This window comes from Dermochelys coriacea, chromosome 6 (assembly GCF_009764565.3).
Source record: "Dermochelys coriacea isolate rDerCor1 chromosome 6, rDerCor1.pri.v4, whole genome shotgun sequence".
Taxonomy (NCBI): Eukaryota; Metazoa; Chordata; order Testudines; family Dermochelyidae; genus Dermochelys; species Dermochelys coriacea.
Genome location: NC_050073.1, coordinates 109,541,963 through 109,569,702, shown reverse-complemented (window position 1 = coordinate 109,569,702; position 27,740 = coordinate 109,541,963). Strand labels below are relative to the sequence as shown.

The following is a 27,740-nucleotide window of genomic DNA, read 5'->3' as shown; positions in this document are numbered from 1 at the left end:
ATTTATTAGTTAACATATTTTTCAATCTCTGCAAAAGGAGCAACAGGATTCCTCTGCCCTCTCCAATTTACCTAGTTGGATTATAAAACCGAGTGCCTAACTTTCACTGTACTGGGACCTTGACCAATTTCAGACTGTTGCAAATGTGATTACATGACACTGATCTGATCTACTATTAAGCAAGTGTCAGCAGTAGGTTACATAAACGATACACCACACAGCAAGACAGGAGAAAAACAAATATAGTGACCTGTATTTTCTCTTCATGATTTGCTTAGTCACAAACCCATCTTTCCACCCAAAAAAAAACCTCAGACACCACTTGGGCATAAAATAAATAGCTTCTCCCCTCCCTCAAAAGGGCAGACAATCCTTAGCTTAAGAATAAAGTCATGCCAAATGTACTGACTATCCAAAATTAAGATTTTTACGAATATCCATTTTTAAAAATCTCATGACATGCTAATTACATTTGCAATACATTTCAAGTACATATACTCTACATACCCAGCTACACAAGACGAGCGTTAAGATCATATATTGAAGCAGAATAGCAAGATGATAATCCATGTTGAATATGCACACTTGCCTATGTATTTGTTACCAAAGATACTTAAAGAAAAATCAATTTATTTACAATATTTCATTACGAGGACTAGAACAAAGCTTCCAACTTGTGCTCACTATTGTGATTTCACTATTGCTTTGGTCTAGAAACTGACCCAACAGCACACTGTTTGAAGCACCAATATTTTCTCTTCATGAGACATAAGTGAAAGAAACTAAACTGCCCTAGTTATAGACCTACAACTCCAAAGCGATACTAAATACCGGTCACTTTTTGTATGAAGTGTAAGTTTGTTTCATTAATTTGGCACGTTAATTAGAGGTAGTTTTTGCATGAAATTGCAGTGATGCATGCTAAAGATATTCTAAAATAGTTTCCAATGTCAAGGCTAGTGTTCCCCGTAATTGCCTCTTTATGAGGAATGAGTGACTGCCGAGATCAAGTTTAAGACCTCTGAGGACAGTCTCTTCTGTTTCATTTTCCACCACTTATTCTATTCCTTCCATTTACCCCTTCATTCATTCATTCCCTCTGCTTCCTCATTTATTCTATAACCAACGTTCAACACATCCACACCTTACTTCCTCTACCCATCCTCCCATCTTGAGCAGCAGTACTTTGGTTACTTCAGGAAGTGAATGCTCTAGTGCTCACCCATTTGTACAATAGGAAGTGAGCTATGCATAGTGCCTGTCAGCAAGGAGAAGAGTCACAAATACATGATTTAAGGGAGCCGTGATCAAGGCAGAAGTATTTTAAGTCATCCTCCAATAGTCAAAATGTTCTTCACTTTAGAATTTAGATTGGATAATCTCTGTGTTCCTATTCTTTCTAAGGGCATCACACAAAATACATGTTGTTTAAAATCTAACACTTTTAAACACAGGTTGCCCAAAATTAATTTTCGTAAGATCTACAGATGGCAAAGAGGAGAGGAAGAAAGCAGCACTGAAAAGGGCATCATAACAGCATGCTCAGGTGAATCAAGTTCACAACAACATTGCTGACCTTCAGTAATGTGTTGGCTCTCCAGAAGGCTGGTATAAGTGTGAATATCTTTTTCTACATCAAGAAGATAGGCAAGCAGTGAGAAGAAAAATTAGTCAGAAGAGCAGTGAATAAGGAAATTAAAGGAGCATTAAGATACATTCAAATAGCCACACATTTGATTGACTACACTAGTCCCACATTCCACAGATGTGAGATTTACAATGAAAGTCCAGTAGTACTTGACAAAATTATTAATGGTAAAGAATCACTTTCAAAATCCTTGTACCCATTTTTTATTTACTGTACTCCAATACTGGGTTTGTGCCTGATGAGCATATTTTGTAGGACGTGGATAAAAGTTAGTTACCCCATTCAGATTTTGGTTGGCCACAATCAGGGGTCAGGTGAAAAGTAAAACTCTGCGTAATTGTTTGGTTAACCACATACCAGTTAGATATAGTTAACAGTTTGTTAATTTGATAATACTGGTGCCAATCTGTGGTTCCAACACTGCACTCCCATCAACTCCAGAGTCTGTCCCTTATAATGCTGGCTTCAAGCAAAAGCAGGCCACAGCTAGGTCCTGGTACTTTCCATTCTGATGACTAAAAGTTCTTCCCCGCCACTACCCGTACTCAATCTAGAGTGCATCTCTATGGTTCAGGCAGTAGGAAGTGGCAGCAGGGCAGATGCCCACCGTCACTTGATTCAAGATACAAAGTTCTACTGGGTGAGGATCAAAAGGTCAGAAATCAATTCTGAATTCTTGAGTTTTTTCTAAAATGCTACTGTCAGCAGCCACAAGGATAGGCTTCCAAATGCTGCTGCTGTACTCAGAGCAAAATGAAGCACCCATATCTGAGTTGTCATTGCAAAAGAAGGTGTATTGTTTTTATTAGGTTAAGGAAAAGCATTGCGAATTTCTAACTTATGACCATTAGTTTAGATTCATTGCAAGATTTACCTCCAGGAGTAAATCCCTCGGTAAGTATCTGGACAGTCGAAATCTGTGCAATTTCAATTTCATAATGGCTGTCTCCATCCAGAAACAGATATCTACACAACAGAAGAAAACATTGTTTCTTACAAGTGTGTCATTTTGTGAACTTGAAAACTAATCTGATTCAAGAGAAACAGGTTCTACCAACAGAATCCTGGCAGTTTAAGTACTTTAACTCAGACCTCACAGGAATTAATTACTACAGACAGTCACAAGCTGTAAAGATAAGAAAAGCTTTTAACACAAAAAACAACCAGCCAAAGAAACATTGCCCTCCACCAACCTTCTGATCTTCAATTAAAGCCAGTTGAAAGCTATGGGCCAGACTGCCAGGTGCCTCTTGCAAAACTTCCTGCAGAGCATCCTCAAGAGAGAAAGTGACTGAGGCATTTTGAACGAGATTGTCTAACCATCTATAACCTGAGGATCACTCAGCTCTGTGGAGGCTGGAACCTTATGCATGAGTTCAGTTTTTAAAACAAAACATTTTGAAACAATTTTTTCAATGGTTAAATTTTTCCTCTCATGCCCTCTCAACCAGTACCCTTCCCATTATTGTTGGCAACTCATTATTTATATTCCAATAGCACTTACAGGTCAACTAAGGTTGAGATCCCACTGTACTAGGAACTATACAAACATACAACGGAAGACTGCACCTATCCCAACGTGGTTAAAAAAAAACGAACAAAAACTACAGACAGTAGGCAAACAAACAAGGAGTCTGGTGGCATCTTAAAGACTAACAAATTTATCTGGGCATAAGCTTTCATGGAAGAAGTCTTTAAGGCGCCACCAGACTCCTTGTTGTTTTTGTGGTTACAGACTAACACAGCTACCCCCCGATACTAGACAGTAGGCAGTTTGTTTAAGATTACACTATAATTTCTTTCCACTTTTATTCACCATCAACCAACCAACCCACCCTCTATTCTATTCACCTCCAATAAGGGGAATACTCCACCTCCCTCTGGCTGTAGGAGTTTAAATTAAGAACCTGCCAAAATTATCTGAAGGTATCCCCCTAGCTGTTTCATCTCCCACAAAGGAGCTTCCCTTCTCCCACAAAGAAAGGGACAGGACACTCACCTGGTCTTTTGCACGCCAGGTGTCCACTAGCAACCAATCACTTCCATCCCCCACTGAGGCGAGGGGCCCTACACTGCCTCTCCATTCTTCCTACCACCTAACCCCACAACCTTGGGGTCAGCGGATTCTCCTCTCCTCCTCTAGGACCAGGCTTTCTTCTTTCAGAAGAACTCTAAAATTCACCCTTTTTTCAGTATCCATTACCAAACTCCTAGTCCACACCCTGGTCCTCTCCCACTTTAACTCTGCAAGACATGCATTGGTCATCATCCTGGGGATTCTGCTTGTATATTGTACCTCTTTATCCCGCACATTCATCTGATGCAAGTTTTTGCAGATTAACCACTCTGAGGGGGTTAAGGACAATCTTCCTTTCTGTGTACATCTAATAGGTTTTGGAAGCTACCAGTACACAAATAAAAAAGTGAGACTAGTCATGTGGACTGTACAGTAGGCACACTATATAGAACTCATTTCTTATAGACAACCAGTTAGCAGACAGCAAGTCTGTCACTACCTGCCTAGCAAGATTCAAATTAATGGCTTACATGCAAAGTGCTTCATAATATTCCATCATCAATGTCTGGAGCCATCCAAGCTTCTTAGGGTATGTCTACTTTCGGGGGGGGACCCACTCCGCCACACGCGCACAACTGCAGCAGTGAGTCTCAGCGCCCAGGTCAACTGACTAAGGCTTGCTCTACAGGGCTAAAAGTAGCAGTGTAGGCATTCCCACCCCTGCTGGAGGCCTGGCTGAAACCTGAAAAGGGTGGTTGATCTCAAAGCCCAGGCTCCAGCTCAAGCAGGAACATCTATGCTGCTATTTTTAACCCTGTAGCATGAGCCTGAGTCAACTGATCCAGGCTCACATTCACTGCCATGGGTCATTTTTTGCAATTTAGACGTACTTTTAGTGTAAATTTTTGCTGCGATCAGCAAGATTTCATGAACAAAATAAAAAAAACAACCAGACTCCGATGATGCAGCATATGACAATAAGCCCAAAAGGGCTTACCCTCTGTTCATCCCTAGGGCCCTACCATTTCAGGGCAGTGTGTCACCGACTGTGAAATAAGCCCTTCCCCATGAAGTCTGATCTCCCACTTGTTGCTGGGAGTGCCCCAGTCAGGGGGCTTTTAGCTGCAAGTCCCGGCTGGACCAGGGAGGGAGAGGACTTGTCCTTCCCATGCACAGCCACTGTCGCTCTCAGAGGGAGATCAGACCCACCTCGGAGTACCTGCCTCACCCCACTGCAGGAAGCTCCAGCCCCGGAGGTGCCTGCAGCTAGAGGAGACTTGTGGAGGTGGGTCAGATATCCCCCTGCTCTTGGGAGTGCCCCAGCCAGGGAGCTCTAAGCTGTGAGTCCCTGCTGGGCTGGGGAGGGACAGGGCCAGGGTTCCCGCTAGTTTTTCCCACCCATGTGCAGAATGAATTTTGTTATGTGCACCAATATGACGCATCACCTCCATATTGGTGCACATAACAAAGATTCATGTGGTGGGGTGGGGCCGACTGGTTCGGAGTGTGGGAAGGGGCTTAGGGCTGGGGCAGAGTGTTGGGTGCAGGAGTGTGAGGACTCTGGCTCGGGGGGGGGGGGGGGGGGGGTTTCAGACTCTGGGCTGCAGAAGGGTGTTCTGGGACTATGGTGGAGAGAGGACTCCCCCCAGCTCTCTCCCCCCACAGCAGCAACTGGGCTGTGGGGAGAGATGCCTCTCCCCACCATGGCAGCTCCAGGGCTGGGGCGGCAGGATAGGTGCCCTTTCCCCGGCAGGTCGGGTCCGGGCCTCCCCGGTTGCACATGGGGCTGGGCTGCAGCAGAGTTGGGGCCAGTGTAGGGCCACCGCAGCAGGTTGGGAGCCAGGCTAGGTTAAAGCCACAGGAGGAGCACCCCTCCCTGGCACTACATAAGCTGATGCATGGCTGCACAGCTTACACAGAACTCAGGACAGGACTTGTCCTTCCCTTATATAGCAGCTCTTGGTGGAGATCAGACCCACCACTGAGTGCCTGCTTGCCTCCCACCTCCTCCAGAAAGCTCCAGTCCCAAAGGTTCTGCAACTGGAGATTTGTGGAGGCGGTTGGATATACCCTGCTCCTGGGAGCACCCCAGCCAGGGAGCTCTTAGCTGTGAGTCCCTGCTGGGCTCGGGAGAGACACGACTTGTCCTTTCCTTGCATGGCAGCTCAGAGGGAGGGGGCAGGCAGGCAGGCAGGCACTTCTGGGTACCTTTTGGGTTGGGACCCCCACGGTTATAACACCATGAAATTTCAGATGTAAACAGCAGAAAATGTGAAATTGACTAATTTTAAAACTCTCCAGCCGTGAAATTGATTAAAATGGACCATGAATTTGGTAGGGCCCTACTCATACCAAGTACTCACTTGCTGATTCTGGAAACATTTTAGAGCACATAAACCGGCAGGAATGCTGTAGAGGCAACATATAAGCCCTCACAAAGAGTGGGGATGGGGGGGATTAAATAAAAATTTTAAAACCTAACCAGATTTAACAAATGCAGTTTCCATTCTCATTTCTCACCTCTGGTTGTTGGAAAGTCGACAAACCATCATCTCAGATTTTTCTGATGTTCCCCGAGCAACAGAGAATGTAGCACCTTAGTAGAAAAAAATTTCCCAAAAATTTATTCAGTTATTCAAATGCTAAATTTATAATTTAAAAAAGAAGCAAAGTTAGCGTATCAAGAACTTTTGCACTTAATGCACTTATCCTAATGGCTTGAACACCTTAAGCTACATTATGCTTTTCATTTTACCCAATCTATTTAAAGTCTAATCCTGAAAAAAAACATCAAAAGAGTTCACTGTCATCATCAACAGCAAAATGGTGCAGTTGTAACTAAACATCCTGTGATCAGTTAATATTTTCTTCTCCGATGTGTTACTCCTGGAGGAATTCTGTGCTACTGCATGCGCGTGCACTTAAGCAGCTGCACATAGTTTTTGCATGCAGAAAAAAGCTTCTGCTGAAATGTTAATGCAGTTCCACCTTTTGCCCACCAGAGGGCACTGGCACAGGAATACAGCAGCAGCTCCCAGCCAGCTAGGGAAGAAAATGAGCCTGTCTTCTTTGCACTGCCTGCCAGGACAGGCCAGGCCAGGCCCGGCCCAGGAAACAGGGGCAATGGGGAAACAGATAGCATGGGGCTGCTGGGGAGGTCAAATAGGGGCTCATAAGGGCTAGTGGGGGAGGACAGACTGGGGAAGGGACTGAATGGGAGTTGAGGCATGGGGCCAAGGGTGGTGCAGGCCCACATGGTGATAGGGGAGGGCGGTGCAGGGCCACATGGGGATAGGGGCAGATGTGCCTGACTGAATGAGAGAGGCTCAGTGTTAGCCATGGTCTGCATGGAGGATGCTCTCTAACAATCCCTCCCAACCCCCCCTCCCCCCCAAACCTGTTGTATATGCTTTTCCCACTCATACCCAACAACCCTCCAAGTTCACACTCAGGCTCCTTCCCAGCAGTTTACTTCCCTCTCCCTCAGCTCCTCCATTACCTCCAACTCCCACAAGTATTTGCACTGCTTCTGAGGGGTGCAGGAAATAAGGTTCTGTACTGTAGTTTATATGAATTATTACTCAGAGTTGTGTATTAATATGCCTAGTAAGGAATTTGTTAAAAAAGATTTCCTGAATCTTTATTGTCGTCTGTATTGTTACAGACATATTTGCCGACAGGTATTTTGAAATAAATTGAAACTGGTGTGATATTGTGTTATTTAGACAAAATATGCAGAATTTTGCAGATTAAAATACTGTGTGCAGAATTTAATTTTTTGGCCCAGAATTCCCCTAGGAGTAGTGTGTGTAGATTGTTGTATGTTTACCAGATTTACGGCACACCCTCAACCTCAAAGCAAGAGGCAAAGGACAGTATCAAATGATTGTTGGACAGTTTCCTGCAGCTACACTGAACCGTTTTTTTGTAATCAAATATTGCAGTTAGTAAAAATATTATAGAAACTTTTAGAAAAAAAATGTACAGAATAAACAGAGATAAAGATTTTATTGGCAGGTGGCCGTTCAATTCAGAACTGTCCCATGCTCAGATTTTCTTAATTACACCAGTGTAAGTCAGGACTCCATCAAAGTTAATGAAGTTATACTGCTGTACATGAGAAAAATAAAATAATCCTCTTACAAATAGTTTGTTTAAAAGCCATATGTGCCTCACCCCCAGAGCACATTATAGAGTAACCAGTGCATTATGTTATACGTAATCCATGTGTAGATGTGTTCGGAGAGCATATTTCCCTGCCCACGAGGAGCACTAATTTTGGTTCAGTCTTTCACAAACTGAAGAGACCAAAGTGCTAAAATTAAAACGTAAGTGTTCTATAGAAATTGGTACATTCCTTCCTAAGCTCATGGAGCTGTAGGACATCTCACGTGGAATGTGCATTCTAATTAGAGGTGTGCTTTTGCCTAACTACTGAAAATACCTATTAAAGTCACATTCAGCATCCCTTGAAAGACATGTTCCCAATTATAAATAGTCACAGAATATTTTTAAAATTTAACAAAAAGACATCAGATTCTTCATTTTTAAAAACAGTGCAATCAGGGCTCCTGTTATATTTCATACTGCTCTTTAAATCTATTCACAATTGACAGTTCAGTGACAATCAGAGCCACCTATACAGTTTAGGGAGGATGAAGTTTGAAGCATGTATTCTATCTCATTATAAGACTTCAAAATTGTTCTCTTTACTGTTAAGAGTGTATTTGATCCACATTGTGATTTAATAAAGTTCAATATTACAAGAGAGCTATTACCATGACCTCATACATTCATCAGCTAATAAGAGCTGAGTTCCTTTGACTGTAGAAGCAGAACTTTTAAAATATATAAAAATAAAAATCTCATCCCCGAAGAACAGATCTGGTTGGATAACAAAATAATGGGCAAACAAAAAAAAATGACAGTGGGAAAGTATTTTAAAGGAGATTTCTAGAGACTGCAACATAGCGCCTTACTTGACAACACAAGGGAATTAGTTCTGCTATTTATCTCATTATCTGACACTCGCTTGAATAACTATGTACAAGATCAAAAACCAACAGTTGTGCATGTAGTATTTACCATTCATGAGCACTTTAAGCTGCTTGTCATAAAATTCCGTTTCTTTCTGAGAGATGAGAGCACATTCAGCACACTGACGCACAGGATCTACAAAGCACATACGAGGCAGAGGCACTTTTTTACTGCAGCACTTGTCACAAAAGCACTTCCCGCATCTCCTGCAGTGGTGCTAGGCAAAATAAATAAAAAAAATAAAATAAAATACTAATATTACAAGAGATTCAATTAATACAGAGCTGATAATGTTACCACATCAACACCACTAGTACTCCTAAAGCACTGGCATTCACAAGAGAAACCAGGCGAGCAAGATACACAGAGGGGAAAAAAATACTAGATATGGTTAATTAAGTGTCTCATGATTCTAGAGCTAGTAAGAAGTGGTAAAATGACATCTCTGGAGACTGAAATGCTAAAGACGGTCTAGCATGAACAATAGCAGTGCAAGCTTCTCCAGATATCTGAGCCCTGTTCTTCAGGTCTGACCAGAGTGAAGAAGGCTGAAAAAGGAGTCTCCATGGACCATTAAATCCTTGTTCTCACGGTCAAAAAGACTGCAAAATATAATGGTGGTTTGCATGTCCTTTTCATTTTCCACTGAGATTCCACTGGGTTCCATCTTTAGCCCACGCCTCTCTCTCCAAATATTTAATTCCATGTCTAACAGTGACAGAATTAATTCCAGATTTTACAGACAGCATTAAAAATAGAAATCAATCAGAAATATCAGTTTGTAGGATTTTTCTTGTTCTACTAGCGTCCAGTGTTGGGATAATGGCAAATCATTTACCAGTGTGATAAGGCCTATGTCACAGCAATTATAAGTTCTCAGCAAGTTGGCAGTGGCGGCTATCCCTCAATGCAAGGATATTACTTGCCAGGAGGAAAAGTCATTGATGAGACTTAAGATAGCTGACAAGTCCAATCTGTGCTCTACAGGTTTTTCTGCATACATGACAGGGGTTGCTTGGAGAGAGCACAACTGCTGGCCGGGATGATGTATATTTTCCTTCTGCCTGTGCTGTTTCTAAGCCTTGTGAGCAAAGCAATTCTCTTTAAAACGGTTGAGGCTTGATGTATGATGCAATGCCATTGCCGTCTATTACCAACCAGCTCTTCCCAATTCGTGGGGTCAACACCTCCCTTCTTAAAATATACTTTCCAGTGAGTCCTTGTAGTGTTTTTTGCCCCCGGGGATCCTCTTACTATGACTAAATTCAGAAAAGAGGATGTGCTTTGGAACACAAGTATTGGCCATCAATACACAATGACCTGCTCAGGGAAGTTGAGGTTTCATAATCTTTGCCTCAACATTGGTGATGTTAGCTGCAGAGAGAATGATGGCACTGGTGCAACAGTCTTCCCATCTGATATAGAGAGAATCTTCCTAAGGCAGCACTGTAGGTGCCACTCGAGATGCTTAAGATGGCTTTGGTATGTCACCTAGGTCTCGCACCCATAAGGGGAAATGAGGATGACCACTGCATTGTAGATCAGGATCTTAGCTTCCATTTGCAGCTCTCTCTCAATAAAGAGATGACAGAGCAACTTTCCAAAGGATGTGTTCGCACAACAAGTCCTATGTTCAATCTCCACATCAAGATTGGCTGTCTGGGAGAGATAGCTACCAAGGTAAGGGAAATGCTCAACATTTTTCAGGCAATCACCATAGATGACAATTTGTGGGAGAAGGGGGGCAACTTATCCTGGGGCAGGCTGATGGAGCATCTTATTCTTCCCAATGTTGCGGGAAAGTCCCAGGCTATGATAGCACCATAGAAAAAAAAAAATCTAGGGTGGATTGCAAGTCAGCCTCAGTGTGCATGGGGATAGCACAATCAACATACTGAAGATCTGTAATAAACAGTTCTAATGACCTTTGTTTTAGAATGAAGATGCCACAGGTTGAAGAGCTGGCCATCCATGTGATTCTTCAAGAATTGGGCTTGAGTACGGCAGTCACAAATAAGAATCAAGATCACAGCAACGCAGATGGGAAAAAAGGGTTGGGGCAATAATGCAGCCCTGCTTGACATCAGTCTAGGCAGTGAATGGGTCCATCTCTAACCCATTAAAGAGGACAGTGCCGGTCATCCCATCATGAAGTAACCTGAGAACGCGAATGAACTTCAAATGGACAGCTGAACCTAGACAAGACCTTCCATAACATTTCACAAAGGAGGGAATCCAAGGCCTAAGTTGGATCACTAAATGACAAACAGTGGCTGGTGTTGTTCTATACACTTCTCTTGGATCTTTTGTGCAACAAAAATGATGTTGGTGGTGCCCCGGGACCGTCTGAAACCACCTTGGGATTCCGGAAGGAGGTCTTTGATAAGAGATAGGAGATAGTTCAAGAGGATGCGAGCAAGGATCTCCCCTACAATGGAGAAGAGAGCAATGCCTCAATAATTCCCACACACTGACTTGTCCCCTTTCTTAAAAATGGTCACAATATTGGCACTCTTTAGGTTGGATAGAATTTCCTCATGAACAGAATCGTGCCAGTTGCGAGACTCTTCACAATGCCTCATTGAGAGGTTCTCTGACCTATCTTACAGCATCAATGACATCCAAATATATTGGGAGGAGTTCAAGACCATTATTCACAAAGCATATACTCCACTCACCGTATTGAATTAGATGAAAACGAGGAAATCCTAGCACTTATTCATCAGAAGAGAAGCACATTTTGCACTTGGTAAAATGAGCCCTCTAACCAGCAAAAAGAGACACTTATCAGCTTAAAGTTGTTGTTCAAAGGGGGCTGCATGACATCAAGAATCAGTGGTGGCAAGCAAAGGTAATAGAGATCCTGAGCTTCATTGATCAACATGACATGAGAAGCTTTTTTCAACCAACAAAAGCCACTTATGGGCCAAGCTCAAAGGACACAACCCCTCTGCAATCTCAGGACAGCTCCTCCCTTCTTAAGGACAACGTAGCCCTCAAGCAACACTGGAAGGAACATTTTGAGACGCTACTGAACTGCAAATCTGAAGTCTCAGCTGCCACCGCCCAGTCCATTCCTCAGCATTCAGTAATAGAACCCCCCATCTCCTGAGGAAGTTTGGCATGCCATCACATCAACAAGGTGCCAGGCCCAGATGGCATCCCCATGGAGGTCCTCAAAGCTGGTGGAATACCACTCGTGCAAAAACTTCAATTTCTCAGCGGGTAGTGGGACCCCAAATCATTATTTCCACTGGAAATAAACAGGCACAATAGTTATTCCTGGTTTGAGATCACAGAGAAAATTAAGTAAAATTCTCCATGGGAGATGGAGCATGTCAAGCAACCAACTTATGGTTTCAACCACTGATGTGAATAAATGATAGCTTGAGTTTCTGAATATTTCTTTAATTAGGGAGCAAAACTTATGTGCGGAGAAACACCAATCAACCTCTCCAATATGCCCATCCTCCTCATTGACCAGCCACATTTACTTATCATAGTTACCAGTCTAATACTTTTAGGATTCCTGAAGATTCCCAGTATCCCATATTTAAATTAGATTTATTTTCCATTTTGTTACACTGTATCTGTTGGGTTTTATATTCCAAACAACAAATTGCAAAACAAGAGTTTCAACCCAAGATGCATCTTACATCCATCTTTCTTCCTTTCCATCAGCGTTTGCTAGCAAAATGTGTGTGTAATTAGGTAGTTATGCAAGGAATGTTATTCATAGCTAAAATGATTGTTGTTTGTGCAAAAGTCAGCAGGACAATCTAAAACAATTCTGCCTCCCCTCCTTCAGCAATATGCTCTGTCTCCTCTGACAGTAGTTCCCAGTAAGCCAGCATCTTCTTTATGTTGCTTGCTAGTAAAAGTTCATGCAACAGAAGACATCATAAAAGTTAATTAAAATACTTCTATATGGATGGACTGAATTACATGCCCAATGCAGCCCACCTCATTAATTTAAATGAATTACTGTTCATAATTCAACAAAAGAACTAATTTTACTTATAGCAATCGCATCTTTTCCCTGTTAACATCTTCACCCATTTGTTTTGCACATTTTGTCTGATTACTTTATAAACAGACTCTCCCTAGACTACAAGATCTGAAAATAAGTTCTCCTAATATTAGACTCTTTCACTCACATAACTAATTTATTATGCAATTTGAGTGTACTGAAATGAACATTTTTGTTATTTACCTGCCAGCACTACTGGCAACAGCATACTTTGAGAAGTGTTACTTACATGTTGCCTCAAAACTAGCAAAGTATTTTAGTCCTAAAAACAGGCATTTATTTTAAATTTCACAGCAGAATAATAGATTAAAAAGAAAGAAGACATATTCCGGGGGGAACGGGGACAAAAGCTATTTTTAAGGCATGTCAGATTTTGGGTGTAAAGTACTTGACAGCATCTTTTTGAAAGACAAGTTTCAACACATTTCAAAACAAGAGTTCGCAAAAAAGTTCCACAATGTAATGTATTTAGGCTATTATGTTTTGTTGCTCTCTCTTACCTTTCTGGTTATGAAATCAAACTTAGTTTCACACTGCATACATCTTGGACACTAAAAAACAGTAAGGAGTACAAGATTTATCTACATCTTTATCCAGATACAATGCAGAAGACTAAACATATTAGAGTAATTTCTAGGAAGTTAAATAGCTCTAATGAATTTCCATACAGTACGTAAGTAATGCTTGTTTCTCGCTTATCTTAATCTTCTGGACATGTGTGTGGTAGGCAAGTACTATCCACATCTTACAGAGAAGAACGAACAAAAAAATTGATTTTTCCTAGGCACAAAGTAAATCAGTAACAGTCAGGATTACAACTCAGGAGTTCCAATCTCATGCATAGTCCATTAGGCTATGTGGCCACTTCTGTGTTCCGCATTTGTATAGCGCACATAGAAAATAATACAAGTTAACTATCCATTTATTATACTATTACACATTTTTAACTCACAAGTTTTGTTAGTTTATGCACTTCAACAACATTATCAGTAGTTACAAATATCTGAAAAATAGCATTTATCTTGGAAGTTCTGTTCCCTCCTCCCTGCCGCAACCATGAAGGCTAAACAGATATCGGCAAAATTTCACTTGATAGTTTAGAACTTTTTCCTAGAACGAGCTTGGTGAAAGAAAAAAAAAAATATATATATATATATATATATGAAGTCACTAATTTTTTCCCCTCTCAAACATTTGGTAAGAGCCACCTGCTCTGGGTTTTGTCATCTAAACTGGTAACAGTGCTTGAGAGAAACTTATAAGTATTAGATGTGGTTATCATGGCATTTTCTATGCAGATACTAGCAAAACCCACTCACTAACACGCTGATCTACAGCACTATTTTACATCACTGGCATCTTTTGCAAGACCCTCATTTCTTCATTGTTTCAATCCAACACATAGTAACAGATAATTTTTCAGTTACAAAGCCTTGGATAGTATCAGCTTTATCTGCTAGGCTATTAATGCAATGTTGTGTTTAAACATCTGGGACAGGTCATAATATTTCAGGTTCTGCATTAGCTTTTGGAATTATAAAGACTATAAGCTCTTTAGACCAGAGCCCAATCATCATCTAATGTTTGTGCCATGCCTAGCACAATGAGGGCCTAATCCCGGACTGAGGCCCCTAGGTGTCAGTGCAATACATATAAAAGTATCTAAAATTGAGAGCACAAGACAATGGGTGGGAGGTGAAGGGGCAAATGAGGGAGAGGGGCAAGAGAATACTGCAGTTAGGAGTGCTGTCTTTCAGATGATATATTAAGCCAAAACCTCTCTTGCCTTCAGTGATCATTCAGGTGAAATATCTCATGGTATATTTTAAAAATTGTGCGATAAGACACTGTGCCTCAGTCAATATCCCCTTGCAACAGGCTACAAAACAGTATCAGAATTTAAAATAAAGCAGGTTGTAGAGTGATCAGACAGCAAGTGTGAAAAATCAGGATGGGGGTAATAGGAGCCTATATAAGAAAAAGACCCAAAAATTGGGACTGTCCTTATAAAATCGGGACATCTGGTCACCCTAGCAGGTTGTAATGTTCAAGGTCGAGAAGGAGGTAACTGCTGAGCATACAAGAGCTGCTATTTGCCTATTGTTACCATGCTCCTAGTATTTAACTCCTTACTTTGTAAAGTTCTTTAACGTAACTAGAACTTTCATGGTCTATTTCAGAAAGTTCTAGATATTTCAGCAGGTTCCAGATCAGTATCAAAGTTCAATAGCAAATACTACCCAAGAAATGCCACATCAGCTAATTTACAAACCTCAAATTCCTAAGCCACCTACTTTAATTACAGCTTGATGCATTAAATCACTTATTAAATTTGGAAAATTCAAGTACCTGCACTTAATCTGCAACTAGATAGTTCCAATTAAAGAGATTGCTCAACTGTTCAAATTAAAAAAAGATACAAGAACCAATAAGTTTCTAAAAGCTTCCTTAAAACCAGAATGATCAGAATTGTTCTCAAATGATGAAAGTTCTTTCAAAAGATGTACTGAACATCAAACCCCTGTCAAATGGCTTCAGAAATGCATATTTACTTCATTGAATGATTAGTTTAATGCATTAAACCCTTTTATTCTATTGCTCCATCTTAAACAGTACAAATTGATCACATACTTTAATGAGCAATTTCAAGTACAAATTATAGTTACTTCCCTGATATTTTCCCCTCAGTGCAGAGCTTTTAAAAGCAGAAAGCGGAAAAAAATGGAATATAAAACAGTGGAAAATACCACAAAAGCAGGAGGTTATTACAGAAATCACATTTAGCAAGTATGGCTTAGTGAATAGGGCACTGGAGTGAGACTCAGGAAACCTGGCTTCAATTACCAGCTCTTAAACTGGCTTGCTGGTTGAAAATGGGCAAGTCACTTGCCTTCCCCATTCTTCAGTTTCCTTACCTGTAAAATGGGGACAATGATACTGACCTTCTTTAAACCACTTTTGAGGTCAATGGACGAAAAATGTTATATAAAAAAGTTAGGTATTATTGTATTATGCTAACTGCACAGCTTGGATGAAAAGCGCACCTTACTCTCCAATAAGGAGTTACTGTACATTCTTTATTTCACAGTCATGACCTCCATTTAAAAAAGAGAAGAGAAGAGAAGAGATGCCCCCTTGCCATCATTAGCATGCCTGATATTAGAGAACAGCCCCTGGTGTTAAACATCACAGAACGATGTTTTCCTAACTGAATATTTTACTTTCGCATTAAGTATCATGGACATGAATGCAACAACAAATTCACTTTTTCATCTTCACAACAGTAACGGCCACAGTATATTTAATACAGAAGAATTATGTTCAAATACTGTAATCCTTTGATCCTGGCTCAAAAAAAAAATGCGGAGAGTCAATTTACAGATGGAATGTGTCAGGCCATGTCTGCACTAGGAGCACTGTACTGATGTAGGTATACAATACCTACTCTTTTACTGGTATAGCCTGCATCAGTTCCTTACACAAAACAAGCTATTCCAGCAAGATTACTTATTTGCTGGTATAACGACATTGACATTGGGGCTTTTACTGGCACACCGATGTTGGATAAGCATCTGATTTTTTCACACTCCTAGCTAACGTCGCTGTGCAAGTAAAAATTTTTAAGTGTAGACCAGGCCTCGGACACTTCATTCAAGAACAAGAATTTTCACACAAAATACACCAAAATCAGCATCTAGTGCTGGAAGTGAAACCATTGGATTAGTAGGCCTCTCTAAAGTGGTCATTCTTTTAATACTGGTATTACGCATATCCACCATAAAACAATAGTAACAAGACGCTATAAAATACTGATTACACTTATCTCTATGGCAACAGGCTACTATTATGTGTGTTATCTTTGCTAGCATCTATGTGCAAGATATGTCAAACTAGGTAATATTTATACCATCAAAAGAAGAAGGAGTGGATGCATTTTTCTGACAGCGTTTGACCCTATCTTGACATCCTAGCATGGCTGGGTATTTTACCAAACCAGAGAATTCCCCACTGACTACTTATTCTAGATAGGTATTTGTACTCATCCGTGTTAAATACATACATTCACAACCATTTTCTTTTTCAATCTTAGTAAGCAAAAGTTTATTTCAAGGATAAGAGTCCTCAATCTTAGAAATTAGTTTTATTTTTTAAATGCATTTAAGAATAAAAAGTATTTCCATTAAGCGCATAGGGCTTCTTAGTTCACAGCATTTTAATCTCATCACGAACTTCAGTTACTTTTGTGGTGGAATCCTTAGAATACAATGACCCTGGAAAATAACTCTCCCTATCCTTTTTATAGTCATTGTTTAAAACCAGAAGGGACCACCACCAAATCATCTGGTCTGATCTCCTGTGTATCATAGGCCACCAATACCACCCGCATACTAAAGCCAACAACCGAAATTAGACCAAAGTACAATAGCTCACAGGAGACTAAACTATTACGTGCCACAGGAAGAGAACAGGAGGATCTGAGGTGCACGAATGCCTGAGGCCTCTGCAATAGTAGAGAAATGATTAAGTGAGATGCAGCCATGTAATACTGACAAGTGACCCACACCTCATGCTGCAGAGGAACATTAAATTCTCCAATGTCACTGCCAATCCATGATCCTGTGGGGCTTGTCCACACTGGCACTTCACAGCGCTGCAACTTTCTCTCTCAGGGGTATGAAAAACACAACCCTAAGTGCAGCAAGTTTCAGTGGGTAAAGTGTCAGTGTAAACAGTGCACCAGTGCTGGGAGCCACACTCCCAGGGCTGGTAGCTATGCCTCTTGTGGAGGTGGTTTTTTTTGTTTGTTTGGTTTTTTTTTTATTTTGTTTTGTTTTTTTTAAGAGCACTGGGAGAGCTCTCTCCCAGTGCCCTGCCTTGACTACCCAAGCCACCTTAAAGCTAAGTGGAATACTGTGCATTGTTTACAACAGAAAGAAAATACACTCTATGCACAGGCAGATAAATGAAATGAATCTGCTGGCTTGTCAGTTTTTAAAACATGGGCTAAGCCAGGTTTCCAGCACATTACTCTGGAGATAAACATAGCAGAACAAGCTATGAACTCTAACAAAATCAAACAGCAGCAAAAAAAGGGACTTTAACTTCACTTGCCTTCCCCCAACCTACCCCACAACTTTGAAGCAGATGCGCTCATATTTTTTAAGTGAACCCAACAGAACCCTCTCCTTAGCCATTTCTCCAGCAAGACAGCTGTCTTTACTTACATGAGGTTTTGCCTATAATTACTTCGACTCAGCTAAAAGGGCATTTCCTGCTGGCAAATATGGGAACCATGTATTGACAAGATGGGACAAGAGAAACAGCCAGCCTCAAAATAGGAGTGATAAGATAAAATAAAAAGGGGAGAATAAAACCCCAACGCTCCAATATCCTTCCATCCCAAGCCACTGAGGCTGCTTTGCTGTGCCCTATACAAGAGGGAGACACAAAAGCCAGGGCACAGGCACATAAGCGAAGTGGGTTTTTGAGGGTAGGGTGGAGGAGCAGGATCCTTTGCCCATGGGACTGTAAGCGCTCCAGGGAAGGGTCTCTGCAGAGCCCAACACAAGGGGAAATACTGAGCTCCACCGTAACGAAGGGAGCGGCCTGAACACCCTGGGGTGGATCAGGGCCTTGGGATCCCCACAGGCACCTTAGAAAAGGTTTCACCACAGGTGCAGCTGAGTAGCTGAAGTCAGAGTCCAAACACCTCAATGCAAGGAGTGACGCAGGGGAAAGGGGCTCACCCAGGCGGGTCAGGGGGTGTTGGAACCAGGAGTGAAGGGGAAGACGGACCCACAGGCAAGGGCCGGTGGTGAAGAGGTATCGAGAATGGGGGGGCCCGAAGGCGGGGAGGGAAGGAACGTCAGAGCAGAAAGGGGGGGGGAGAAGATGTCCCGCTGGCCGGGGGGGGGGGAAAGGAGAAAGGAGATGTCCCGCTGGCCGGGGGGGGGGGGAAGAGAGGAGATGTCCCGCTGGCCGGGGGGGGGGGGGGGGGGAAAAGAGGAAAAGGAAATGTCCCGCTGGCCGGGGGGGGGGGGGGAGGAAGAGGAGAAAGGAGATGTCCCGCTGGCCGAGGGGGGGGGGAGAGGAAAAAGGAAATGTCCCGCTGGCCGGGGGGGGGGGGAGAGGAAAAAGGAAATGTCCCGCTGGCCGGGGGGGGGGGGGGAAGAGGAAAAGGAGATGTCCCGCTGGCCGAGGGGGGGGGGGGAGAGGAAAGAGGAAATGTCCCGCTGGCCGGGGGGGGGGGGGGGAGAGGAGGAAAGAGGAAATGTCCCGCTGGCGGGGGGGGGGGGGGGAGAGGAAAGAGGAAATGTCCCGCTGGCCGGGGGGGGGGGGGAGAGGAAAGAGGAGATGTCCCGCACGCCGGGGGGGGGGGGGAGAGGAGAAAGGAGATGTCCCGCTGGCCGGGGGGGGGGGAAGAGGAGAAAGGAGATGTCCCGCTGGCCGGGGGGGGGGGGGGGAAGAGGAGAAAGGAGATGTCCCGCTGGCCGGGGGGGGGGGGGGGGGGGAGGGGGGGGGGGGGGGGAAGAGGAGAAGGAGATGTCCCGCTGGCCGGGGGGGGGGGGGGGAAGAGGAGAAAGGAGATGTCCCGCTGGCCAGGGGGGGGGGGGGAAGAGGAGAAAGGAGATGTCCCGCTGGCGGGGGGGGGGGGGGGGAGAAGAGGAAAAAGGAAATGTCCCGCTGGCCGGGGGGGGGGGGGGGAGAGAGAAGAGGAAATGTCCCGCTGGGGGGGGGGGGGGAGGGAAAGAGGAGATGTCCCGCGCCCGGGGGGGGGGGGGAAAAGAGGAGAAGGAGTGTCCCGCTGGCGGGGGGGGGGGGGGGGAAGAGGAAAAAGAAATGTCCCGCTGGGGGGGGGGGGGGGAGAGGAAAAAGGAATGTCCCGCTGGCCGGGGGGGGGGGGGGGAGAGGAAAAAGGAAATGTCCGCTGGGGGGGGGGGGGGGGAGAGGAAAAAGGAAATGTCCCGCTGGCCGGGGGGGGGGGAGAGGAAAAAGGAAATGTCCCGCTGGCCGGGGGGGGGGGGGGAGAGGAAAAAGGAAATGTCCGCTGGCGGGGGGGGGGGGGGAGAAGAGGAAAAAGGAAATGTCCGCTGGCCGGGGTGGGGGGGAGAGAGGAAAAAGGAAATGTCCCGCTGGCCGGGGGGGGGGGGGGGAGAGAAGAGGAAAAAAGGAAGTGTCCCGCTGGCCGGGGGGGGGGGGGGGGGGGAGAAGAGGAAAAAGGAAATGTCCCGCTGGCCGGGGGGGGGGGGGGGGGAGAAGAGGAAAAGGAAATGTCCCGCTGGCCGGGGGGGGGGGGGAAGAGGAAAAAGGAAATGTCCCGCTGGCCGGGGGGGGGGGGGAAGAGGAAAGAGGAAATGTCCCGCTGGCCGGGGGGGGGGGGGGGAGAGGAAAGAGGAATGTCCCGGCCGGGGGGGGGGGGGAGAGGAAAGAGGAGATGTCCCGCACGCCCGGGGGGGGGGGGGGAAGAGGAGAAAGGAGATGTCCCGCTGGCCGGGGGGGGGGGAAAGGAGAAAGGAGATGTCCCGCTGGCCGGGGGGGGGGGGGGGGAAAGAGAAAGGAGATGTCCCGCTCGCCGGGGGGGGGGAGAGGGAAGAGGAGATGTCCCTGGCCGGGGGGGGGGGGAAGAGCAGAAAGGAGTGCCCTGGCCGGGGGGGGGGGAGAGGCAAGAGGAAATGTCCCGTGGCCGGGGGGGGGGGGGGGAGAGGCAAGAGGAAATGTCCCGCTGGCCGGGGGGGGGGGGAGAGGCAAGAGGAAATGTCCCACTGGCCGGGGGGGGGGGGGAGAGGCAAGAGGAAATGTCCCACTGGCGGGGGGGGGGGGGAGAGGCAAGAGGAAATGTCCCTGGCGGGGGGGGGGGGGGAGAGGCAAGAGGAAATGTCCCACTGGCGGGGGGGGGGGGGGGAGAGGCAAGAGGAAATGTCCCACTGGCCGGGGGGGGGGGGGAGTGGCAAGAGGAAATGTCCCACTGGCCGGGGGGGGGGGAGAGAGGCAAGAGGAAATGTCCCTGGCCGGGGGGGGGGGGGGGAGAGGCAAGAGGAAATGTCCGCTGGCCGGGGGGGGGGGGAGAGGCAAGAGGAAATGTCCGCTGGCCGGGGGGGGGGGGAGAGGCAGAGGAAATGTCCCGCTGGCCGGGGGGGGCGGGGGGGAGGAGAGAGGAGAGGTCCCGCTGGCCGGGGGGCGGGGGGGGGAGAGGAGGAGAGGTCCCGCTGGCCGGGGGGGGGGGGGGGGGAGGTGAGAGGTCCACTGGCGGGGGGGCGGGGGGAGGGGAGGGAGTGGTCCGCTGGGGGGGGGGCGGGGGAGGGGAGGGGAGAGGTCCCGATGACCGGGGGGGGCGGGGGGAGGGGAGGGGAGAGGTCGCGCTGGCCGGGGGGGGCGGGGGGAGGGGAGGGAGAGGAGAGGTCCCGCTGGCCGGGGGGGGGCGGGGGGAGGGGAGGGGAGGGGAGAGGTCCCGCTGGCCGGGGGGAGGGGAGAGGAGAGGAGAGGTCCCGCTGGCCGGGGGGGGCGGGGGGAGGGGAGGGGAGAGGGTCCCGCTGGCCGGGGGGGGGGGGGGGAGGGGAGAGGAGAGGAGAGGTCCCGCTGGCGGGGGGGGGCGGGGGGAGGGGAGAGGGTGGAGAGGCGTGGGGGGGGCCGGGGGGGGGGCGGGGGGAGGGGAGAGGAGTGGAGAGGTCCGCTGGCGGGGGGGGGGCGGGGGGGGAGGGGGGGGGTCCCGTGGCGGGGGGGGGCGGGGGGAGGGGAGGGGTCCGCTGGCCGGGGGGGGGCGGGGGGAGGGGAGGGGTCCCGCTGGCAGGGGGGGGCCGAGGGGGGGCGGGGGGAGGGGAGAGGTCCCGCTGGGCTGCGGGGGGGGCCGGGGGGAGGGGAGAGGCGAGGTCCCGCTGGCCGGGGGGGGGCGGGGGGAGGGGAGGGGAGAGGTCCCGCTGGCGGGGGGGGGCGGGGGAGGGGAGGGGAGGGGAGAGGTCCCGCTGGCCGGGGGGGGCCGGGGGGAGGGGGGGGAGGGGAGAGGTCCCGCTGGGCTGCCGGGGGGGAGGGAGAGGCGAGGTCCCGCTGGCCGGGGGGGGCGGGGGGAGGGGAGGGGAGAGGTCCCGCTGGCCGGGGGGGGGGCGGGGGGAGGGGAGGGGAGGGGAGAGGTCGCTGGCCGGGGGGGGCGGGGGGAGGGGAGAGGAGAGGTCCCGCTGACCGGGGGGGGGGGGGGGGGGGGGAGGGGAGAGGTCCCGCTGGCGGGGGGGGCGGGGGGAGGGGAGGGGAGAGGTCCCGCTGGCCGGGGGGGGGCGGGGGGAGGGGAGGGGAGGGGAGAGGTCCCGCTGGCCGGGGGGGGGGGGGGAGGGGAGGGGAGAGGTCCCGCGGGCCGGGGGGGGGCGGGGGGAGGGGAGGGGAGGGAGAGGTCCCGCTGGCGGGGGGGGGCGGGGGGAGGGGAGGGGAGGGAGAGGTCCCGCTGGCCGGGGGGGGCGGGGGGAGGGGGAGGGGAGAGGAGAGGTCCCGCTGGCCGGGGGGGGGGCGGGGGGAGGGGAGGGGAGAGGAGAGGTCCCGCTGGCCGGGGGGGGGGCGGGGGGAGGGAGGGGAGGGGAGAGGTCCCGCTGGCCGGGGGGGGGCGGGGGGAGGGGAGGGGAGGGGAGAGGTCCCGCTGGCCGGGGGGGGGCGGGGGGAGGGGAGGGGCTACTCCACTTACGTCCTTATCAGGCACCCAAGGCGGCTCGTCCAGGCCGAAAGGGCTGCGGGCGGCGTGGTGCTCGGGCACCATGCGGAGGCCGCTAGACGAGCGAACCAGCTTCTTTCCGTCGCAGGCCTCCCCGCCCGACATCTTCCCCCCGCCGCCAGCGCTACCAGCCCAAGCAACGACCCGCAGCGCGCCACCCAATCTCCCATTACTTCCCTGAAACTGATGCCTCTCTCTACCAATGAAACTCTCCGACTAGTGACCCGCCCACTACTATGTTCCCCCAATAGAATGTGGCCTCCGCAAACTCTCAGCCAATCCCCTATCGGAATGTAGAACCGAGTTAAGGCGCATGCGCAGTTCGAAAAACCAGCCGGTAACCCCGAAAAAGGAGGAGAGCCCGCCTCGCTCGCAGCCCAGTGTCTGTACCCGGCTAAATCCTGTAACCGAGGAGCGAATCGGCATGTGCGGAGGGTGGAACCAAGGCTTGGTCCCATCGGGAAGGCCCCGACTCCGAACGCTCTCCCTGGGATTGGCTAGCCTCAGACCCAATTTGATTGGGGTTTTCGACCGCTTCTCTGATTGGTGTGCGCCTGGCGCGAGTTCAGACAAACTATCCCCGGCTTTGCGGCCAGCTATACCTTCTAGGGCGCGGTGCCCTCTGATTGGTGGGCTAACTGCGCGGGCTCAGCCCCCGAGTGCTGGCCGTGCGAAGCCCCAGGCAAGTCACTCCCTGATTGGCTAGCCCTAGCGCCCTTCCTGTGGACTCGGCTTCAGGTACGCGCCGTGGCGTCCGGGAGCGCGAGTCGCCCCGGGCAGAGAGAGGGAGCGGGGAGTACTAAGGAAGCGTCTGGAAGATAATGGGCGGGGCTTCACTTTGGAGGAGGGGCCGGGTCGGGTGGGGAAATTCTCCTCTTCCCGCCCCGGGGTCGGATATGACGCTGGCGAGGCGGGCGGCGCCGCCGCTCTCCTACCTGCGCTGTGGGCCGCGCCGGGCCCTCCTCAGACGACACCGGCAAGGGTGCGGCGGGCCTAGGGCCTCACCCAGGGCTTTGTAATGCCTCGCGGGGGGATGGGCAGACTGGGGGGCATCTCGCCCTGCTGGGAGGGAGTCACTGCTCCCCCTGAGTTGGGGTGTCAGTGGCTGCCCCCCGGCTGCTCTGGTTTGTGCTGGGACTTGGGGGTCCGAGCTGGTGGCTGAACGGGGGGCGAGTCCCATGTGTAGACCAGGCTCAGTGTCACCCCTTCTGGCTCCACAGATGACAGCTGCACTGCTGTGCCCCGTGTGGCGCTGTCACCTATGAAGTGGGCTTTCCTCAGAGGTGTCAGAGTAGCAGCCGTGTTAGTCTGTGTCCGCAAAAAGAACAGGAGGACTTGTGGCACCTTAGAGACTAACACATTTATTAGAGCGTAAGCTTTCGTGTGTCTAATTCATGGGGACAGCCCCACCCCACACTTGCCAACTTTCACATGGTAAATAAGCACCCGACTTTCACAGTAAGCCAAAAATGGAGCTAATCCCATTTCAAAACAAGCCAATCCCTAAGAACGCCATCCCTGTATGTGACTAGATTGTCCCGGTGTGCAGTCTGGGACTTCGGTGGGCCAGCTGTGCACCCCTGACTCTCTCTCCCCGCCTTGCCCCGGCTTGCCAGGAGCCAATCAAAAAAAAAGAAGCAACTAGTTGCAAGCCAAAACTAGCCAGCGAGCAGCTCACAAGCCAATTAAAGCAACAAAAGCGCAATTTCTGCATTTTTTTTCTCACAGGTTTGCCATGTCTGCCCCACCCCTGGAGTCCCAGGGGACAGGTGCAGCAGGGTGGTTTGGCATAGGATAGGGTTTCTTAATCTCTTACCTACACAGCACCACTGAAATGCAAAGTTTGTAAAGTGCTTTGGGATCCTTTTGGTCTAAGGGCACTGTGCCCATCTTTAATTATATTAAATTTAGCCTTTGTAAATTTGTTTTAAATAGGTCTTAATTTTTTTATGAAATTATGTTTAAATCACTGCCTTTTTTATATATTAATCCTGCTCTCAGGACCCATTTCCATATATTATGTATATGTACCCAAATAATTGGACCCTTATTTTTAAAAAGCAGATCAACTGGGGAACTAAGTCTTGTAAATATGTTTTATACTTGTCTGCCATTACATTGCACAATCCAGTATGTAAGTAATAACAAGCCTTATAATGCTACTTTGTTATATAGTTATAGCACGTGACTCAGTTTTTCTTTTTTTAATCATAGTTTCAAAAACAATTGGATTGCATTATGCTGTAGTATTTAGTCACCCCATGTTTTAATAAATCAAAATAGTTCTGAGTAACAGAAATATTAATAGTCATGGATTATTTTATATCTCTTTGAAAATGAAAAGCGAGGGAGGTGTACAGCTGTAGCTCATCTACAAGCAATTGAAATAATTACCTAATGTTCCCTTCATCAGTGTTAGTGTAATCTGTCTCCAGTAGGGTGTAGACAAAGAGCCATCTGAGGAGAATTTCCATCGTGTGAATGGCTAATTACATTCTGGGCTATAGATTATAGACAACAATATTGTTAGGAATTAATAGTATTTGAATGTCCATTTTTCCACAGAGTTGGTCAAATAAAATAAATACTTATATTCTGTATTTCATATATGTTTGATAAGACTTCAATTTACAGGAAATCACCAGGCTCTGTACTCACTACAGTACTATATCAAGACATGGATTGGGACCAGTTTGACATGAATCCCAAAGTGATAGCTGCTGTTAAGAAAGGTAATTTAATCCACCTGTATGTACATTCCTGATTTGCTGTTACCATAGTATCTATCTGTACATAATCATATCCATACTGGAAATGTAATGTAAATACTTGGTGAGACAGTGTGTATTTGCAAGTGATACCCTCTTCTTCCAATGATCCAATGGTGATCTTTCCAAACAGTTTATAATCTGTTTTTGATAAACCCCAAATACATGCTGCCTTCCATGTCAAAAGCTTGTCAAAAGTAGTGTCCTGGCTTCCAAGCAGTCAGGAAGTGGTTGGAATACTGGACTTTGTTCTATTAGGAAAGAAATGAACGGACACAGGCTATCCTTTTCTGTCTAGTCAATTTTATTTGCAATGTGCATTTAATTTCTGTTGTCTTCTTCAAGAAGAAGTTAAAAATCAAAAGCAGCCACAGAGTTTACATACAAGTAACTCCACTTTGGTGCACCAGAAGAACATTATAGTGAAATTGCTTCTCTATCAGAGCCTTCTTCCAAGCACCACTTCCATCTGATGTTAAAGCAGATGATGCTTTAAAGCCTTCCAAAAAACATTAAAGTCCCTTTCCATTCAAAATCATTGATGATCATGATAATATAAACAAAACTTGTAACTTTTTTTTTAACCAATACTCTCAGTAAATTAACCATAAGTGGAAGTCCTTTTCTTTTGTAAGGTTATAGTCAATCCAAAAGCATTTATAAGAATTTCTCTAATTTCAGCTAATATAAAATCAATAAAAGAGATTTTGAATCTTTCTGGAGCAGACTTGCAAAGGCTGACAAAACTGTCCAATATGGATGTACAGTGCTTACTGAAAACAGTCTCTGGTATGCTGAGGAAAAGCTGTGTGCTTACAGGTAATACTGTCAATACAAATAATTTACATAATTAAAAATCATTCTAGACTTTTGAGCTATAATTAAAGGTTTACATTTATTGCTCAAAGATCTATTGTTGAAGTAGAGCATAAACCATTTTTTAATAGCAGGTAATAGTATTGATAAGTTACTGATAAACTATTTCTCAAAGTTAAGTAAATTGTTCAGGAAATAAAAAGTTGTAAATTCCTGTTACTCTTTCTGGTAGATGCTTTTTATATTCTGAAAGGACCTGATCCTGTGAACTGCTGAATGTAAATAGAAGTGGATTCTACTCAGTCTTCTAGGATCAAATAATTCCCCTACATGGAAAATTTTGGCTGGGGGACAGGACACTGCAAGATTCCCTTCTTTGAATTCCCACCAGAATATTTCATAGAGCAGGGGTTGCCCTCTTCTAAAGGAATGGGCTAGGAGTTGAGCAATTGAACCCTCCCCCATTTCTTGTTATCTGTGTGGATCTTTAAAGCTCATCCAGAAGTACAGAGCCTTCTGTTTCCTGACCCTTAGCAGCTCTCCTCCACTTAAGATTGTCAGGTGTCCGATTTTTGACCAGAAAGTCCAGTCGAAAAGGGGACCTGGCAGTGTCCAATCAGATGTACTGATCAGACACCAAAAGACCGGTTACCACGGGGCAGGGGGACGAATGGGGTCATTAACCCGTGCCAGTGCTGCTCAGCTGGGGCTGCCTTCTACCTGCAGTTAAGCTCCTTGTCAGGCTGTAGCAGCTCTCATTTCATTCCTGGAGCAGAGGGAGCCCAGCTGGAGGGGGAAGTGTGGAGTGTGAGTGACAGGGGCAGGGTCTTGGGGGGGAAGAGGCGGAGCAGGGGGTGCTGCCTCAGGAGTCTGGTCACAGCTATTAGAAAGATGGCAACTCTGTCTCCACTTCCTGGTCATAGCTGCTCCATTGAAGTCTTGCAGACAAGATTTTCCTTGCTGGAGCTGTCTCCTTAAAGGACAGGAAGAGGGGAAAGTTCTAGAGCATGGAGGGGATCAGCATAAATGCAAGCTGGACCAATTTACAAGCAGACTTCTCAGTTGGTAGATTGTTAGTTGCGGGGAAAACAGGCTGAATCATGCTTACATCTGGAAAAAATGTCAATCACAGAGCTATCTAGACTGTGGCAGCTATGTTATATTGTCCCTCATTAAGAAAATGCTAAATAGAATTCTTTCTTTTAAAAAATATTCTCCAGCACTTCAGCTGTACCAAGACAAAGATCACTGCACATCCCAACACCAGAAACTAAGCCTGGGTTGCTCACTACTAGATAGCTTATTAAGAGGTGGCATTCCTGTGGTGGGGATCACAGAACTTGCTGGTGAGAGCTCTGCTGGGAAGACTCAGATTAGTTTGCAGCTGTGCCTTTCTGTGCAGTATCCTTATGAATATGGAGGATTAGAATCTGGTAAGTACAATACACTTTCTGATTTACTTATTGTTTTAAGGAAGTATGCTGGGTTTAAAATAAGTAATTTGTGTATTGCAGTAAATATTTGTATCATAGATTCATAGATACTAAGGTCAGAAGGGACCATTCTGATCATCTAGTCCGACCTCCTGCACAACGCAGGCCACAGAATCTCACCCACCCACTCCTACGAAAAACTTACCTATGTCTGAGCTATTGAAGTCCTCAAATCGTGGTTTAAAGACTTCAAGGAGCAGAGAATCCTCCCTCAAGTGACCTGTGCCCCATGCTACAGAG

At 47.1% G+C, this 27,740-nt stretch overlaps 2 protein-coding genes across 15 annotated transcripts in view; one reads left to right on the top strand and one right to left on the bottom strand.

Moving 5' to 3' along the window:
- ZFYVE21 (zinc finger FYVE-type containing 21) overlaps window positions 1–22,629 on the bottom strand; it is a 33,675-nt gene extending 11,046 nt beyond the window's left edge. The window contains exons 1-7 of one of the 3 annotated variants that reach the window (XM_043516410.1): window positions 22,397–22,535; window positions 13,685–13,852; window positions 13,233–13,283; window positions 8,751–8,919; window positions 6,186–6,261; window positions 2,523–2,614; window positions 1,577–1,630 (exon numbers count right to left, since the gene is read on the bottom strand). In XM_043516410.1, coding sequence (XP_043372345.1) covers window positions 1,577–1,630; window positions 2,523–2,614; window positions 6,186–6,261; window positions 8,751–8,919; window positions 13,233–13,271 — 430 coding nt within the window. In that variant the 5' untranslated portion in view covers window positions 13,272–13,283; window positions 13,685–13,852; window positions 22,397–22,535. Of the gene's footprint in view, window positions 1–1,576; window positions 1,631–2,522; window positions 2,615–6,185; window positions 6,262–8,750; window positions 8,920–13,232; window positions 13,284–13,684; window positions 13,853–22,396 lie in introns of all 3 variants that reach the window. The other 2 variants (XM_038406311.2, XM_038406312.2) reach the window with 2 other exon arrangements.
- A 92-nt stretch (window positions 22,630–22,721) lies between these two features.
- The window catches only part of XRCC3 (X-ray repair cross complementing 3), a 28,545-nt gene continuing 23,526 nt past the window's right edge, over window positions 22,722–27,740 (top strand). For 2 of the 12 annotated variants that reach the window (XM_043516409.1, XM_043516402.1), the window contains exons 1-4: window positions 23,274–23,405; window positions 25,058–25,155; window positions 25,873–26,010; window positions 27,228–27,440. In XM_043516409.1, coding sequence (XP_043372344.1) covers window positions 23,320–23,405; window positions 25,058–25,155; window positions 25,873–26,010; window positions 27,228–27,440 — 535 coding nt within the window. In that variant the 5' untranslated portion in view covers window positions 23,274–23,319. Of the gene's footprint in view, window positions 23,162–23,271; window positions 23,406–25,043; window positions 25,156–25,872; window positions 26,011–27,227; window positions 27,441–27,740 lie in introns of those variants that run through there. The other 10 variants (XM_043516406.1, XM_043516407.1, XM_043516408.1 and 7 more) reach the window with 10 other exon arrangements.